Here is a 17471-nt window from a genome sequence, read left to right on the forward strand (position 1 = left end):
ATTAACAAAAGTCCAAAATATCAACACAAAGAAAGATATATAATCTGGAGCCAAGGAGATTAAATTATTGTTGTTATTCTTCACTGGGGTGTGTGTGTGTGTGGGGGGGGGGGGGGGGATAAGGGTGAGCAGGATGTTGTTTCCTTGTCATCTTGAAAAAGCAACTTCTGCTGAATCGGACACAATAAACTATAACAACGGAAAAGCCTCTTCAGTCACAACAAGTATTGCACCCTGTAATCCTCCCATAGCACCACTTATTTTAAATCATTATGGCATTTTTGTTATAGCTGCCTGATGAAGAATATCAACTAGGTTTAAGACTTAGGAGTTATTATAGGATGCAAATGCAAATATCATTACAAAAAAGGGTTGATGCCAAATTGGCTATCTGCAAAAATACCATCTGACGGTGGTCTGGAAATTGATTTGTTTGCTTAAATTTACAAGGAAATTGGATATTTGTCGGTTGTTTGGTTGCCTTGTTTTGGACATTTTATCCCAGCGACGTGCCCTGTGATTGAAATAATGTGATAAATGACACACAAGTTCAATAATGTTATAAATCTCACGCAAGTCCAGAAATGAAAAGCAGTTTAGATTTAATGCTGCCATCCAAAATATCTGCACAAAATAAAAGCATTTTCCTTTTCATTATAATTGTCCCTCTCACGGCATTCTTTTATCTGTATTTATTCTCTCTCCATTCGCTCTTTATTCCAGGGAGCCTCACAGAAAACAAATTACAGGAAAATGACAAGCAACAACAATAACTCAATGACAGATTTCAAGAGAAGTAATATGGCAAGATTGTTTTTGAATAGAGGATGTGTTTGTGGGGATAACAAATGAACACTGGGACATAATATGCACCATTTGAAAACAAAACAATCTATATTTTCATTATCTGAATTTGTTTGCCATCAACAGTCAAATGTGGAGAAAATTTTTATTTTTTTAGCAGCAATTCAAAGTCAAGTGATGATGTTGATGTCGTTGTAACCTCAGCACTTCCAACGTTAATACAAGCCGATAAATGCATGCGGAGTTGTTGAGTGAGTGTTGTTCAACCATTACATGGACTGATCATAATGCTTTGATAAGCATTGCGCAAGATGCAGCATTATCTTCAGCATCAAACATCGATCAATGTCCTCACCCATCTCACTTCACCCACAACATCCACCAACCTGAGGAGATAGCAGTGAAAACACGCTCCATTCAGCAATTATTCAGAGTCTTGGACGAATGGTGCTCTGAATGCACAGACACAGAAAATGTAGGGAGTTGGTGGACCAGAAGTAATGGCCCCATACAGAGCATGTGTTTTTCTATGTGTGTGTGTGTGTGTGTGTGTGTGTGTGTGTGTGTGTGAGCATCATCTATAACTGATTCAAAACAAGCACAAACATGTCTAATTATGAATCCCGACCACGACTGCAGGCCGACTCGCTTTCCCCTCTCAACCCTCTCTCTTTCTCCCCCTTGATCCCTCCCGCCCGAGCCAGGCAGATGAAAACATAACCTGTCACATTCCATCCCATTAAACCAGCCACGAACCATGTGGTCTACTCACATGGAGGAGAGAGAGAGAGAGAGAGAGAGAGAGAGAGAGAGAGAGAGAGAGAGAGAGAGAGAGCAGTGCTTCTGAATTCACTCAGGACTGATGAATTATTCACAATCTTTATGCTAATGTCATTTTAATGTTAAAAATACTGACAAATATGCAAAAGGAAGCATCCTATGAAGTATGCTCAAACTTACAATACACATAGAAATACAATTGCATTACTACTGTGATATTTCAAACATATCCATACTGCACATACTGTACATAAATATAGATTGTGTAATTATCCTTTGCAATACCTAATGCATTTGAGAGCTCACCCGGAGCTCCCAAATCTGTGCATTAGAGGATTTTTATGAGTCCATCAGCTGCCATTTGATGTCAGGCAGAGCAAGGTAATGGCAGTGCACAGTCATTAGCCCTGCTTAATGCTGGGAATTAACACAAATTAAGGGAAGTTAAGTACATGCATTAGAGGAGCTTGTTTGGGGAGAGCTTTTCACTGTTGCCTCGCATGTTCATCAAAGGCCACGCAGGGAACACAACACCAAAGCATACTCACATAATTCGCCCTCAACTGATAAATTACTGTCTGCAGGGCAAGTGGTCAATACATTGAGGGCTGATTAGCAGCATCTCCAGGGAGAGCTAATGGAGCTCTAAGGACACCTAGCGGTCACAATACCGCCAGAGTTCAGGGTGGCATTAGAAATATGACAGAAAATGTTAATGCGGGAGGGGGTATGTATTTACATATTAATATTTATGAGTTTTTTCTTCTGTTGTTTTTTTGTTCCTTACTTTTTTCTGGTTGAATTTGTTATATGCCATTATCACTATTTTATAGGTGCTTTCTTTTACTTTCCCTTTTTTTAAATATGTTTTTCATGCACAAATGGAATACTTTATATATTTAACATATTGCAAATGCACTGTAAATTAAGCATCATCTGTTTTTGACTAAAAGACATCTTTACAAAAAAGAAATGTAGATGTTTCTGGTTAAATGGAGTCAAAGAGATGTCCTTTTGAACAGGTATTCTTGGTAAAACTCTAAAAAAAATTGGCCAATATTTCCCAAACCTTTGTTCAAACTTAATGTATACTGTGTCTTTTTTAAGGAGTAGGTTTCATTATAAAGTACAAACAATAATTTAACTACAAGAAGTTGGTGAGAAAGATAACAGTCTGCACAGTGGCTCGGTTGATTGATGTCCTATCGAAATCATATCACATCGTGAATATTCCGTTTAGAGGTCCCAGAATGAAAAGGTTTGAGGCCACATACGATGGGCTGTATCCTCATTTAAGGCTCAGACTGTGTTTTTGTTAACTATAGGACTCTAGGCTAAACTGTCCGGAAGACAGGAAGGATGATAATCTCATGTTCAGCAGAACTAACATCAATATCAAATAGAGTGGTTTCATTTCCAGTTACAACATACCAGATTTGCCTATTCGTCAAAACTGTGGAGAGCTTTTGGAAAAGAGGCTAACATGATGAAACTGACAATCTCTGAAATCCATTAGGACATCATTCAAGATTACATCTTTATCTGAGTGACTGCAGATTATTGTCCACATGAGGTGTGCTAAAGATGGATTATCCACTTGTTGGAGATCCATCTGACCCCATGGAAGCAGCATGCCAGCCTCACACGTCCTTACATCTGTGGGTGTTTTTTCACTTGTTCTGGGCCAAGGATAGGACAGCAGTATACATGAAACCAAAATCACCATGGTGAGTGATCCACATATGTGGGGAAAAAATAAGGTCACAGTTATAATAAATGCATATGAAAGGGATGCACTACATGTAAACTTCAAGTAGCCTAATTGTTTTTAACACCAAACATGTTGTTAAAAATTTAAGAGTGGCAAAAGTGATTTATTGATATGTAAACAGCAAAAGAAAAGGTTACAGAAAGTATTGCCCTGTCAAAAAAATAAAGGCACTTCAATTGCTTTGTGTTCTGATCTGTTAAATATGCATCTATCATGCAGAAGTGCAGATGCTCATATACATTAAGGCACACTTTAAAACACTACACTCAAGCTATGATGCCCTACACTAGTATGATATAGGACATATATGACCATACCACATGGCTGCTGCTTGTGTTTATTGTTTATTTTAGTTTCACATTTAACCAGATTCACCTCTTCGAGCCGCTACATGGGTGGAGGTTTGCCACCATTTGGAAATCTGCAAAATAACGAGTACGAGGAAAAAAGTCAACGTGTAGTCCATTATCTTTAAAACAGATTCCTCACATTTTAAAGAAGCATTAGTATGTCTCTTGTATTCTGGATTGAACCAACCTGCTTTCTTGCTCTTGGCTGGGATGGGTGACGATGACTCTGTTCGTCCCATCGTGAAGAAGACCTGTGGTTGGCAGGTTGTTTCCTGGTCTTCGAATGGGTCTAAATGTCATGTCCGCTTGGCCGCTACGGACAGCATTACCGTGCTTGTGCTTCTTGTCTGAATTGGGAATTAATACAAGGGTGTGGAATAAGGGGTGTCAAACCAGTGGTTAATTCAATACATGGACGTTTTTATAGTATGACGGCACATTTTGTCCCCACCCAAGATTGAGTCTTTTTCAACTGAAATGACGAATATCGAAGAACCAGAACTTGTCTAGAGATGTGACGAGTCAATGAAACAACATGTATTTAAGGGAAACGAGAAGGAGGATCCAGAAGGAGACTTTTGTCTTCAGGTCATTTGATGAGTAATCAAATGATCAGATCGTCCTTTGAGTAACCAAATGATCCAACCACCCGATGATCAATCAAGTGATCAGGTCCCTTCTATGAGGATACTCGAAGGAAAGATCCTGTGAATTATAACACCTTTCAATCAGTCTTCATCCTGTCCTCTGTTATAATTTGTCTGTATAAAGTGATTGTTTCTTTCACATAGCATCAATAAGAAAACAATGAAGAATATATAAAATTCCCATGACAAATAGATAGATAATAATAATAAAAAGATCTTCAAGAGGAGAAATGTCACTCACGCTTGCATGTGTGATGAGATTGGGCCTCGTCCACGTTACTTGGCAGGACATCGTGCCCATGGATAAAGTTCTGTAGCGCTCCACTGATAGTCATTCCTCTGAGCGGGGTGCTTCGAGGCACAAGGGGTAGCAGTTCAGGTAGGTTGATTTCAGTGGTAGGAAGAGAAGCTCCAGGGCATTGGGAGCATGCCTTTAAGAAAACATATTAAATAAGGACCATGAGAAAGATAGAAGTACAACTCCAGGACATGATTACATTCAAAAGCATAAGCAGATATTCAGATAATGTGAGACTCTTTTCTCTACCTTCCTGTGGCCACTTCTGCTGCACACTTGTCGAGGGATTGGAGATTACATTGCTTATTGTTTCACATATACAAACATCTTATCGGGGGATAGTAAATACCACTCATCAATGAACATTTTCAAATTTAAACAGGGGCACATGTTTAAATTGACAGTCAACCGAGATGACAGTTATGAGAGTCAATAGGGGGAGGTTTGTGTTTTAATATGAAGACCCAGGTCTTCTGCTCCGTCATTTCCACATCCATGATGCCAACAAGCAGAGGGGGTCGCGTTGACCTGGCTAATGTGGGATAAATCCACTGGTGCATTATCGGCCGGGCACATTTCATCTAATCAGCAGGATGATGCCAGCAGGCTTAGGCTGCTTTTAATTCAGAGCTGCAGGAGAATTATTGCTTTGGTCTCTCATTACATGAACATCAAATCAGTCAGACTAAAAGAGTTTGATCCAAGCGTTTCCCTTTTTTGTTGACTGTGGTGTGATTGTTAATATTTTGCTTCTTTCAGACGGACTACATCTAACCTGATAAGAACCATTATGAGCCTTTAACATAGAGACATTTTTGTTGAAAGGTAATTAAATACTAAAGGCGTGTATTTTATTTAGATGTTCTTAAAGTAATGAAATATAAAAACATTTAAAAACAGTATTCTGCAATACTACAAATACCTTTCCTCGATGGTAGCTACGACTGTGGACATGTATGTAGATACATCTGTGCGATTGTTTGTGAGTGAGTTTGTATGTTGTGTGCCTTTCTCACTAATGGATCCGCACTGAGGAGTTCAGCCCTGGTCCTCTCCTCCAGGGTGACCATCACTCCATCCAGGACCTGCAACCGGGACAGACGGAGTACCATCGGTGGTCTGTGAAGAGAATTTTTGGCAACCTGGACGAAGAAGAAAAAAAATGAAACAACACAGTGAAAAATTATGGCGTTCAGCAATATTATCGTGGCGCATTAGGGACGCTGGCCCTGAGACATCTGGGATAAATATGATGCTATGTGGGTCCCCATGTAGTCATCATGTTCCCAACAGCTGTTCCAGTGACCCAGCTGACAGCAGCAGCAGATAGCTCTGGACATGGTACAACTGCAGCCTGTCCAGTCATAGAACTTGGTGTTCCTATAGGACACTGCTGCTGGGATTAAGTTGTGAATGCGTGCCAAAGGATGTCCAGGGGAGAGGAGAAGAGAGACTTTGGCTTGTGAACATGGGTGAGGTAGCAATCTCATGCAGTCAACAGCAGGAGGTATTGTCTCCAGGGTGGCTGTTGGCCTCTACCTCTACGGCAGGATTACCCCCCCCTCCGAGAAGAGAAGGGGGAAGGGGTCCAGCAGAATAGTGGCGCCCACAGCTGAGCATTGCCCAATGGACTATTGGGAGGCCCAGGGATGCAGGCTCCGCTCAGGCCTGATCCATGAGCTCCAGATGGGTGATGTAACCGGGCCAATAGTGCCCTGCCAGTTGGTCAAGGGATTTGTCTCTGATGCCGGCCAGTTTAAGGCACAGCAGATGGCCCATCATGTAATCGCTTAACTTGGAACCATAGAGTTACACTGGGATAGTGTTTTAGATTGTGCAAGTGAGAAATTGAGCCTGTTCACATGCTTTTGATCATTAGTTAGCGAGTGGAAGAATTTGAAGTGTTCCGTGACTGAAAGCTAGGAGATTCACATCACTAGGCACAACTCATTATAGGAAAACAAACTTGGAAAACACATTTTCATAAATGACATACCGGTAATGCACAAACACTTGGAACACTTACAGGGTTACCAACAACAGAGAGCTCGGTCAACGAAGGAAGAACTTCTAGTTTGTCAAGCTCTGTGATGTCCTACAAAAAGTAAAGAAACAAAGATTTTATTAAACAATATGGCATTCACTACTGCCTCATTTTACCTTTTTAGTCTACTGTGTGTTGAAAATGGAAAGATTTGAATCAGAGGTGGACCTCTCATAATTTTGGGTTAGAGAGGATGGAAGCAGCTGATGGGGGAGATTACATGTGCGAGCTCTCATTAATCTCACGAGAGAGTTTGGGCACGCAACAGGGAATGGAGGTGGTTCTCATTCCCAGGTTTATGCTTGCATTTGGCTGTAAACACTGCGAGAACTGTCGTGCCGGGATGATTGCTGTATTTTATATCTAAATTGAATGCATGGAAACATTAAGGATGAGAAGGGAAGAAGGAACTAGCTACAAAAGTGCAAATCACTCACCCTGGGTGAGAAGCAGATGCAGACTGAGAAGCTGATTACACGTTGTCCTGATTGTTCCCCTTCATACACACGGCCCTGACCTTCAATCAAACTTGATTCTCCTTAATGCTACCCCTCGCATGCCACAGTGGGGTGGTAATGACTCTTGATTACTATACTCCATGTCTTACTTTGCAAATAAAGGGAAAAGTAATACTGTTGCATACTGCGTACAATACATTCAAGCATCAGACACATTTTTCATATTAACCAATCAGTAAACTGGTGGGAAATCAAAAACTGCACACAAGCTTACCGTGACCTTGGTGGTCACCTCAGGAAATCACTGGGCTGTGAGTAATTAAGGCGGTTTTATAAATAATCTGAATAGCAAGTTTTTTTATAAAAAATGTGAATATAAACATGACAGGAATCCACTGCTGCTAAAGGAGAATACCTGCAGCTTGTTCATGCCAAGAAAGAGCTTGCGGAGCTCAGTCAAAGGCTGGAGATGGTTGAGCTCCCGGATCCGGTTCTCTGCTATGTGCAGTTCTAGCAGGACCGTCTGGGCTATGAAAGAGTTATCAGCCAGAGCTTTGATCCGATTCCTGTCCAACACAAGCTCCCTGAGCTGGTGAAGACCTTCCAGTCCTTCCACCTGGCTGATCTCATTGCCTATAGCGAGAGAGACTTCATCAAACCAATGAAAATATATTTCAAACAATAGTCTAATATTTATATGTACAAAAAAAGAGAGTAAATTAAACAACCGTAACAATATAAAATGCAGCGTTTGAAGGCAACATGAGCATTTGTTGGGTGTCTGTCGGCCCCGGTGTAAAAAGCACCGACATTCCAGAGATGGCTTTGAAAGGTCTCTAAACAAAAATTGAAGAATGGGCCAGTGGGGTCAGCTTTGTGGGACAAAACCCTCTGACAAAGATAAACTCATTCAAAAGCCAACAAAAGCGGTTGAAAGAAAGTCAGTCATTCTTTTCTTCGGGTCTCATCTCCCAGCTGGCCTACAGTCTATGGAGAGTTTGCTCTCGGTGCTTGCCTTTTCACAGGCTTTATGCACTGCACATTTAACAGGCTGTGTGAGGGACGGGTGGTACGCCAACCATACATACCTTGAAGGAAGAGCGCTTTAAGATTGGTGAGCCTGCTGAGCTGCAGATTGGCCATATTGGAGATGCCATTGTGACTTAAATGCAGCACCTCCAGGCTGCCCATCAGTGGCTCGAGACTGCCAGTGGGCGCAGCTTCCCTTAAACAAAGTCACAGAATGACAGCTTGAAAACCTCTGTGGTCAAATGAACATCTCTTCCCCCCCCCCGCTGCCTGATTTAACTGGTCAGACCTCACACACATAGACCACCTAAAGGCAATCACAGCCAGGGAAAACAAAGGCGTGTCCTGTCACAGCACTGCCTATGTACTGGTTTCCATGAAAAGATGTGGTTAAAGGCCCTATCATTATTCTCACGGTATACTAATACTTAATATATATGTTTTGATATTTACATATTTAGTTTATTTTAGGACTAATACAACACACTTTTTTGAGATCAAATCAAAACATCTTGAAACAGTGCTTAAAACTAGATATTTATGAGACACAAATCTGATAAAACTGACAGTTCATCCACTGGATGGTCAATGCTGCCCCCTACAGGTTATAGCTAACACATTATTCACACTCGGCAATCGTCTAACATTATCAAATGTAAAAATACATGAACATGTGAAATAGTAACGGTGTTACCCTTTGCCTTTGGATGGGCTCTGTTGGCCATAACCACTGGAGTGAACTTTGTTGTATAGAATCTGTCTGTTGGTGAGAGGAGTCTGCGTCTTCAGTCTGGGCAGGATGGACTCAATGTGGTTGTAGTTCAGACACAGAGCCTATAAAGAAGACACTGGAAATAATTCATTTGTTCATGGCTTCGGTGCATATCAAGCCAGCCGGTTGTTTTTTGACATTCGGTGTAGTTTATACTTTGATGTTGGGCAGGTAAATGAGACCAGAAAAAGAGGTGAGGTCGTTGTGGTCAAAGTTGACGCTGCGCAGGCTACAGAACAGATCTGCTGGAGACAGATCAACCATCCTGTGAAGGAAAGAAACCCATATAAATCACTACAATCATGCTCATAAATGGACATATTTTGTGTTTAAATATGTCCATTTAGTCAGGCCATTACTTAATGGAGCAGGACTGGAGGGTAAGGTAGGTGATGTCTGTGTAGTTTGAGTGGCCCAGCTTCTCTGCTACTATGTCAGGGGTTAGTCGTCCTCCAAACATATCCTTTGCATTTTCACACTCAGTCACCTCCTAGTGAAAACAACATATAAACTAGTGGTTACATCATCATCACTCCAATTTCTGAAAGGTTTGACTGGTTGCCGTTGTTCATAAATACCACTGCAATGCCATCCAGAGCTTTTAGGAAGGGTAAGTGGAAAACCACATGAATACGATAGTTTTCCAGTTTCTCCACTAAAGGATTCCCATAAAGATCCAGAATGATGAGGTTTGTCAATCTCTGAAAACAAAAAGGAGCATATGAGCTTAGACAGCATGCATGGAAAACAGGAGGGACCATGTGAAAACCTGTTGTCCTTCTTTCTCTCCCACTTGCCTTCAGATAGTAGATGTCACGTGAGGTAGAGATTTGGTTGTTGCCGATGTAGAGCTCAAGAAGGGAGCGAACTCTCTGGATGCCATGCAGGGAACTGATAAAGTTGTTCTCCACAGACATAAAGGACAGGTGAGGCAGCTGATCTAGGGCCGAGGCATCGAGACTAGACAGCTGATTCCCATCTACACTCAGTTTATTTAGGCAATGCAGTTTTGATAGTCCTGGAGGAACAGAGGGCAAAGACCGACACAGAAATAATGATGCTCCTGTGTTGGGGTATAAGACTTACAAAAGAAGACGGTACAGGTACTGAACTCTGTCATCCCATTTTCCTTGTCAAGTTGATCGTGTGACTAACCATTGAGTGTGCTTATGCTGTTGTTGTTGAGGGAAAGCTCCTCCAGCTTCAAGCAGCTGTCAAGACCCTCCACTTTAGAAATGTCATTATCGTTGAAGGAAGCCCAGCGAAGGTTGACCAGCTTATTCAAACTGATCAGTTTGGAAATCCCCTGGCTGTCAAAGTTCAGGGCAGTGATCTGGCCAATATTAAGGGTACATACAAATGTTTTATAAAACATTACATTTTGTAAAAGTGTATTACAATTAAACATGTTATGCTACAGTATTATCAAGCATCATGGTAACTCCCTGGAGGGGTCATTTTACTCAAGCTTTACACTTGCACTTTTGAGAATCACACCTTTTAGCGAGAAACACACAAGTCTGTAGCTCACCTTTGCAGTCCAGTCAAGCTCCAGCTCTCGGGCGAGGCCCCAGGGTGCAGGACTGAGAGGACATAGGTGCTGGGCCGTTGACAGCAGGCTGAGACTGCGGGGTCGGTCACTGTCGGTACTCGAGTGAACCAGAAGAGATGCCTGTGAGCAGAGTGTCAACAGGTCTGATTTAATTACAGTGCATCCTGAGATATGCAAGGTTGATGCAAAAAAACAAAGCAACCGACGATATCTGAAAGACCTTAACCTGGTTAATTTTGGATCCAGCAGCCATCAGAACAGCAGAAGCAGCCTCCTCTTCTGCTACCATCATATCGTTCAGGTGGGTGAGGGTTGTGAGATGGCCCAGTATGGTCATTCGGACTGTTTTGGACTGAAAAAAGGAAAACAGCGTCACTGTATACCTCCTTATTGTTCCTTGTACAATAATAATATATATGTATTTTGGATAACAGCACGCACCCTGATCCAGGGGTTATATCGGGTGTCAAGCTTCAGCAGAGCAGGCGTGTGTTTTCTCAGCACGGCTGTGTCCTCTCTGGCCTTGGTCAGCATGTTCCAGCGCAGGTCGAGCTGTTTGAGCTGTCTCAACCTCCTCAGGCCTTCTAGGGTCACTAGGCAGTTGTAGCTGGCGTCCAAAAACTCAAGGTTGGGCTGTGTTTTAGGTAACAGAGACAATAGATGGTAAACATTTCCACTTCATGATATGGTCAAAAACATTCTCACATTTAATTCAATGTTACATAAGTTACTATAACATGTCGCTCTATTATGACTCTCGTGACTTAAACTTAATAATAACATTTCCTGTTGTCATCCCTTGTCTCCCCCTACCATGTGAGAAATGTCATCCAATTGTGTGAACCTATTGAAGCTGATGGTAAGATGCCTCAGAGCGGTGAGGCGGGAAATCTCCTTTAATTTCGTCAGACTGTTGCCATGAAGGTTCAGCACCTGGAGGTTCAATACATTGAAGATAGGATTATCGTGAGGACATGACATGGCTTCAAACTCTAGTTGTCATTTGAAAAGCCTTACGGTGATTTGACTGAAGACGTTGGCTTTGGCCACATTCAGCAGAATTTTGTCATCCAAGCTCAACAACCTGAGCTGTGGTTTCAGCACAGGTTCCATGTTGAGGACTTCCCTGTCTAAGTCGATGTTGTTGTACGGAGTATCATCAATGCCTGAGCTGAGTGATTGTTCTTGATCCTAGTAACAACGTGGCACAGGGTTCATGAACTGCCTCGTACATCATTAATGACTTAGGTATTCAAATTAAATGAATATTTGTCAAACAACTAAGCAACTAGGAAGAAGAAAAAAAATCTGAATTCTGTTATATAATTTATCATAAAACAATAACAAAACCAATGCATTAAATACCCCGGTGGTGATGTATTCAAAATAAATGATGTACTCGGGCAGGACGAGCTCATGGTCAAACACAAACCACTGTCGTCGTCTGGGACTGCACTCGGGGCCTGTGTGTGTTTTTGAGGAGTTGGGTCTCTCTGAATGAAAAAAACACACCGATGGAAATGCATTTCACAAATACTGACTGAACAAGTATTGTTTTCATTTGTAATACAGCATACCTTCACTTATTGCAGTTCTGTGCTTAGTGTCCACATTGCGATATACAGAGCACGCCCTTGGATATCTGCTTCTGTCCAGCGGCTCTCCCTCTCGGATAGGCATGCTGTGGCCCACAAAAACTTTGGAAACAATAACCTGACCTACAGGCACAAAACGATAGCATTTTAGAAGAACAAAAAAAACAACTGTCTCAGCTAAGGGGAATATAAAACTGTGAGCAAAACTAACTCACCGTGCCTGAAGTGGATTGTGTGCGTACTGTGCTTGGACTCATCTTGGCTGGCCTGACGCAGTGTGTGTTCAATTCTGGGCCGTTCAACCACACTCAGGCTGTTGGATAGAGGTATAGCACCCTCTCTTTCCAATGCCTTATTCAAAGTCAACATTGTAAGGAAAGAAATTAGTTGTATTTCATAGCACGCGTGTAGTTATTTCTGTACACAAAGGGTGACTTTTAATTTCACACTTTTCCATCCAGTGCATTCTGCTTAATAAACAAATTGTTTACAACTTCTGTTCATTTTGTTGTGTATACATAGTGAAGTTACTAATCCATTGCGTGAATTTTTTTCTCAATGCTTAGAGGAAAACGATCGAGTGCTGTGGGAGGTGGACAGAAGTAAACACACCTTATTTTGTTTGGTTGTTTTGAAGCCTTCCTCTAAAATGCACAGAATGTCTTCCATCTCGCTATTTTTTTCAGGGTCAGCGATGGAAAACAAGTGCTCCAGCCGACGTCTGTAATTCCTGCTTGGAGAATTTAGATTAGAAATACATTTTTATAATGACAATAGTACGGTTAAAATGCCTGTACGTTATTGGAAAATTAAATTAAATTATCATCACATTGCAATTCAGATGAACTTACTGTGAAGCAGACTCTTTGCTTGCTAGAAGGGTGTGAAGTTTGTCCTCAAAGCGAAGCCTCAAAGCGCTGTTGTGGATGCGGATAACTCTATTGATCTTAATGCCAGCGATGTTACGGACCTTAAAGTCTGAATGAGAGAAGCGGGAATGCAAGAGGTCGCAACAGGAAGTAAACCTGTTGGATACATAATATAGAAAATATGAGTTTAGGGGGTCTGCTTTTGTGAACTGAACATTTTTGTAAATGTATTTAATAATATTGTACCAAGTATGTACCATGGGTCCTTGGAGCAGCCCTCTTCCAAACGAATATTTCCAACACTTTCCAGCTCCATCAATAGAAACTGGACTGTATATTCCATCATGTTCGTGGCTTGTGTCAGACCCCGCTCATACCATGCTTCAATCCTGAATACAGAAGAGGGAGCATTATTCCTACAACATAGGAACATGCACAGTATGAGGCTAAATTATATAAAGCACAGTCAAATTATCTTTGTATCTTATTCAAATATACAGACTCATCCAGCCTCCTCGTCCTTAGCACCAGTCTCTCCCTCAGTGCTTCAATCTTGCTGAGTATTTTGTGCTCCATGGCAGGATCGCGACTGAAGTCAGTGGTTGGGTCACTTCTGCAAATTGAACCTTCAACCAGGTGGGTCGATCCGTCCTCCATCGTGCTGGCAGACTTCTTACAACTAGCTGGCACCTTGGAGAGCTCACCTTCAAGCTAGGTATGCATCCAGATGAAAACAGCTTTTCTTAACTTTGTGCAACAGCATTCTGAAGCTGGAGACCACAGCTAGATAACTGTTCTCTTTTTACAGCTGTTAAAATCATTTCTAAAATGTTTCAAGGATTGTACATACACTCTTGAGGGCGTGATTCAGTGTTTTGATGCATTCTTCTGGGAACTGTAACATAGTTTTCTTCCTCTCCATCAAACTGAGTCGGATCTCAGCCAGGTTCCTCTGAGCAGTATGCACACGCATGTTGTAGTACATCATTTTCTTCATTACTGTGGACTAAAGGGGAAAATAGGGCAAACGAAATGCACAGATGCAACACATTATAAATAGTATATACTATAACATGCTTGTTTATATAGATAGCCATTGTTCAAACCATATTTTATGTTACTTAATACCTAAACAAGGTTGCCAAAGATATTATATATACGTCAAGCTAAATTAAAGGGAAATGTGCATATGTAATGAAAAACAGCTGGAGAATTTTGGAATTAAGAAATGTGTCTTGACCAAATACAGAACAAATGTGTGTGATGTTGTCATTTGTTCTCATATCTCTGAAGCTAGCTAAGGAACATTTCAGGGAAATTATATTTAAACTTAAAGCAAATCATTAGCAATTAACATAAATCAAGAACATGTTATATCCTCTGACGAGCATAGCAGAGACCCAGATGAGCTCAGTTGGTGCAACACAGAAATCCTGCTGGTCTTCTAAATACCTCCGCTGCTTCCTTGACTTGCTTGCTGAAGACATCGTATGTGTCAAGTCGCTGGAGGCCTGGGAGGTGGTAAATAACGTGCGTGGCGTAGTTACACAGAAGACACACTGGGTTCGAAGTTGACATTGGGTCCTTCAGTGCTAGTTCTCTCAGATGGGGTAAGCGGGAAAGCAGGGTCAGCTCCTGTTACACCAACATCAACAGCAGAACACAGGATATCTCAGTAATACAGTTTTTCTTCACTCTAAGGCTCCAGTTATTCCTTAAAAACACAACATGTATTCAATATAAAGAAAACAGATGTAATAAATACTTGCTTTACATCAGCTAAAATGAAATGTCACATTGTAATGACAAAGAAGCAATTGCTTTGATGCTGCAGTGGTTGTAATAAACGTGGCACCCAGTACAATGAATTACAATAATTGCATTCCTAAAAGCCAAGCTGGGTTGTGACAAAAGGTGGATTGCAGGAATATGATCGAGGTGTTAATTATCAAATCAAAGCAAGAGCCAAAATACCGTCCTGTCAAAATGAACTTGTCAGCAACTTATGTCTTAAGTATATTACTGACTCACACGAAAAATGTCATGTCACAAAAATCTCGGAGTCGTTTAATTAGTTTTTAAATAGATGCGGTCATGAATGTATATCATTGAATGCTGATTTATATACATTGAAATGATGCTACTCAATACCTTGTGACAGTGTTATGCAGCAAGCCCATTGTAGAAGTAATTTAAAATGTGACTTGACCCCGACATTTCACAAGAATTTTAAACAGCCCTGATCAGACCAAGGATGTTAATAAGATGTTACAAATAAGTAGGAAAACATTTTACAGAAGAAATGTCAATAGCATATTTCTGTTCTCACCTTAAATGAGCTGATCTTGTTCCCAGACAGATTAAGATTCTGAAGCCTGACATTAGGATCAAGGTTATGCCCTTAAAAGAAGTTTTAAAGTATTTGATTATTTTCAAACAGCTCACCGAGTTGCAATCAAACTTGACACAAAAATACAGAGGAATGTAAAAACATACCAATCTTTTCAATATTGTTGTCAGCAAGGTTTAGTTCTTTGAGGTTATGAAGTGTATTCAAGCCCTTGAGATGGAAAAACAACACATACAAACAGGAGCATGCTATTTAAAAATAACACACGGCCATATTTATTGATTTACTAGGTTGTGTAAAATGCTGTTTTTGTGAGCCAAATCAATAGAAATACAAAAATAAATCAGAGTTTCACATATTGTCAAATGTTGTATGATAAACAAACAGACAGAAAGACAAGAGTTCAAACCTTTATCTGAGTTATGCAGTTGTTGTTGAGCCACAAGACTTCTAGATTGATCTGCAATTCTAAATTCTTTATTTCACAGATCTGATTATCATACAGGTAAAGTTTCTCTAGTTGTAGACAGTTCTGTAGCCCAGATATCCCCTGCAACATAATAAAATGGTTAATGCATGCACGATTTTATGCCATTAAATGCCACAAAGGGGGTAAAATGTGATTTTATTGTCTACGGTTTAAAAAACTCTACAGTACAACAATAAGTTGGAATCACTCCCAATAAAAAATACAACCAAACTCTAATGACTCAAGGCATTACACACTTGATTATTGTGCAGACAAAACTTACTGTCAGGTGGCACTGGACGACCCAGAGCTCCCGAAGTAGAGGACAGCACTCAAGTCCTTCAATGTGTTTTATATTCTGGCCCCATACGGTAAACTGGCAGAGCCGTGGGAAGAACGAAAGCCCAACCATGCGGGGAAGACCACCACAGAAGATCTCCAGTGAGCTGACGGTGCTTCCTTCGTGTGCAATATTGTCATAGGAAACTCCGATGGCCAAACACTGTTGATACAAAACATTCACGAGAATCCTAATTTGAAAAAAGAAAACGATAAGGCAGTAAAAAGTACAAATACATAGCAATATACCATTGCATTGCAACATGATATCAGATGATGAATTCAGTTGTTGGAAGCCATTTCAAATTTTAAACCGAGATACCATTCATCATTTTAATGTGAATTTCATACTCACCAGTTCCTTGACCACCTCTTCATCACCGCAGTGCTTTTGTTTCTCACTCTGTGTCATAACTTTTCTGCTTTGAAATGTTTCGCTGAGATAACGCCGAGACAAATATTACATGTAGTTACGGCTTTATTTCACTCATGGTCAATTGGGAGACTAAAGACCCGCCATGACGACGAGGCTGCCAGAAGGGAGGATAGTAACAAATAACTGAGGTTAGTAAGTAAGCAGACATCATAATTTCATCACATTCATGCTAACTTTGATGACGTTAAAGTTAAGCTAACTTACCTGCAAGGTAAACACAGGGCACACTAGATACGGGACATCACTTAGTGCCGTATTAACATAAGCTCATCATTTAAAATGAACCTGGCATTGAAGACTAAAACAACAACACTAGTGTCCACAATTCCATAATACGTCGGTCTTCTGGGGGGAAACCTCGGAGGCCCAACTGTGTTCAGCAATGTTTGGTGTCGGTCGGTGTCCAGGCACGCAGCTGCGGTTGCTAGGCAGCCATGTTGAAACGGCCCGGGTCCGACCTGAGCTCCCACGTGAGGGCGCCACACCGCAAGAAACAAGTTCACAACACCATATAACGCTTGCTTTGTTTTAGGCACACTTTTATACACAACGTCACATTGTATATAATTCGGGCCATTTAAATAAAAAAATCAGTTAGTCTTATTGACTTTGTCAATAAATAAATATAATAAGTAATAACACATTATATTTATTATATGTGCGTCGAGTCACCGTTTCCTCACACCGAGCGTAATTCAGCCGTTATTCACTCTCTCAATGTCAAACACTCGACTCCACTAATACGACGAAATGCCCTTTTTCGTGTTGCCCCAAATAAAGGTGGCCATCCTGAGTCTCGCGGACGGCATGACGTCATCGTCGGCGCACTGAACTAAAACAATCTCGCTCCTCTCAACCCACGACGGACCGCCGAACGCGAACCCAGTTGACAGGCGCGAGCCGAGAGC

The 17471-nt window shown here is 41.1% G+C and overlaps 1 protein-coding gene across 9 annotated transcripts in view; it reads right to left on the reverse strand.

Annotated features, from left to right (window-relative positions):
• Window positions 1–585: 585 nt before the first annotated feature.
• Window positions 586–17471, reverse strand: part of lrrc9 (leucine rich repeat containing 9) — a 34264-nt gene continuing 17378 nt past the window's right edge. Inside the window, exons 1-32 of one of the 9 annotated variants that reach the window (XM_056427174.1) lie at window positions 16483–17405; window positions 16072–16290; window positions 15729–15869; window positions 15466–15529; window positions 15299–15369; window positions 14422–14604; window positions 13820–13975; window positions 13472–13680; window positions 13227–13358; window positions 12952–13125; window positions 12713–12830; window positions 12316–12451; window positions 12083–12223; window positions 11871–11998; window positions 11523–11696; window positions 11319–11438; window positions 10947–11138; window positions 10732–10857; window positions 10485–10625; window positions 10109–10286; window positions 9751–9971; window positions 9532–9654; window positions 9313–9443; window positions 9110–9218; window positions 8876–9015; window positions 8241–8377; window positions 7568–7785; window positions 6677–6745; window positions 5667–5792; window positions 4594–4783; window positions 3893–4052; window positions 586–3776 (exon numbers count right to left, since the gene is read on the reverse strand). In XM_056427174.1, coding sequence (XP_056283149.1) covers window positions 3743–3776; window positions 3893–4052; window positions 4594–4783; window positions 5667–5792; window positions 6677–6745; window positions 7568–7785; window positions 8241–8377; window positions 8876–9015; window positions 9110–9218; window positions 9313–9443; window positions 9532–9654; window positions 9751–9971; window positions 10109–10286; window positions 10485–10625; window positions 10732–10857; window positions 10947–11138; window positions 11319–11438; window positions 11523–11696; window positions 11871–11998; window positions 12083–12223; window positions 12316–12451; window positions 12713–12830; window positions 12952–13125; window positions 13227–13358; window positions 13472–13680; window positions 13820–13975; window positions 14422–14604; window positions 15299–15369; window positions 15466–15529; window positions 15729–15869; window positions 16072–16290; window positions 16483–16539 — 4518 coding nt within the window. In that variant the 5' untranslated portion in view covers window positions 16540–17405 and the 3' untranslated portion in view covers window positions 586–3742. Of the gene's footprint in view, window positions 3777–3892; window positions 4053–4593; window positions 4784–5666; window positions 5793–6676; window positions 6746–7567; window positions 7786–8240; window positions 8378–8875; window positions 9016–9109; window positions 9219–9312; window positions 9444–9531; window positions 9655–9750; window positions 9972–10108; window positions 10287–10484; window positions 10626–10731; window positions 10858–10946; window positions 11139–11318; window positions 11439–11522; window positions 11697–11870; window positions 11999–12082; window positions 12224–12315; window positions 12452–12712; window positions 12834–12951; window positions 13126–13226; window positions 13359–13471; window positions 13681–13819; window positions 13976–14421; window positions 14605–15298; window positions 15370–15465; window positions 15530–15728; window positions 15870–16071; window positions 17406–17471 lie in introns of those variants that run through there. The other 8 variants (XM_056427171.1, XM_056427168.1, XM_056427167.1 and 5 more) reach the window with 8 other exon arrangements.

This window comes from Pseudoliparis swirei, chromosome 11 (assembly GCF_029220125.1).
Source record: "Pseudoliparis swirei isolate HS2019 ecotype Mariana Trench chromosome 11, NWPU_hadal_v1, whole genome shotgun sequence".
In the NCBI taxonomy this organism is placed as follows: domain Eukaryota; kingdom Metazoa; phylum Chordata; class Actinopteri; order Perciformes; family Liparidae; genus Pseudoliparis; species Pseudoliparis swirei.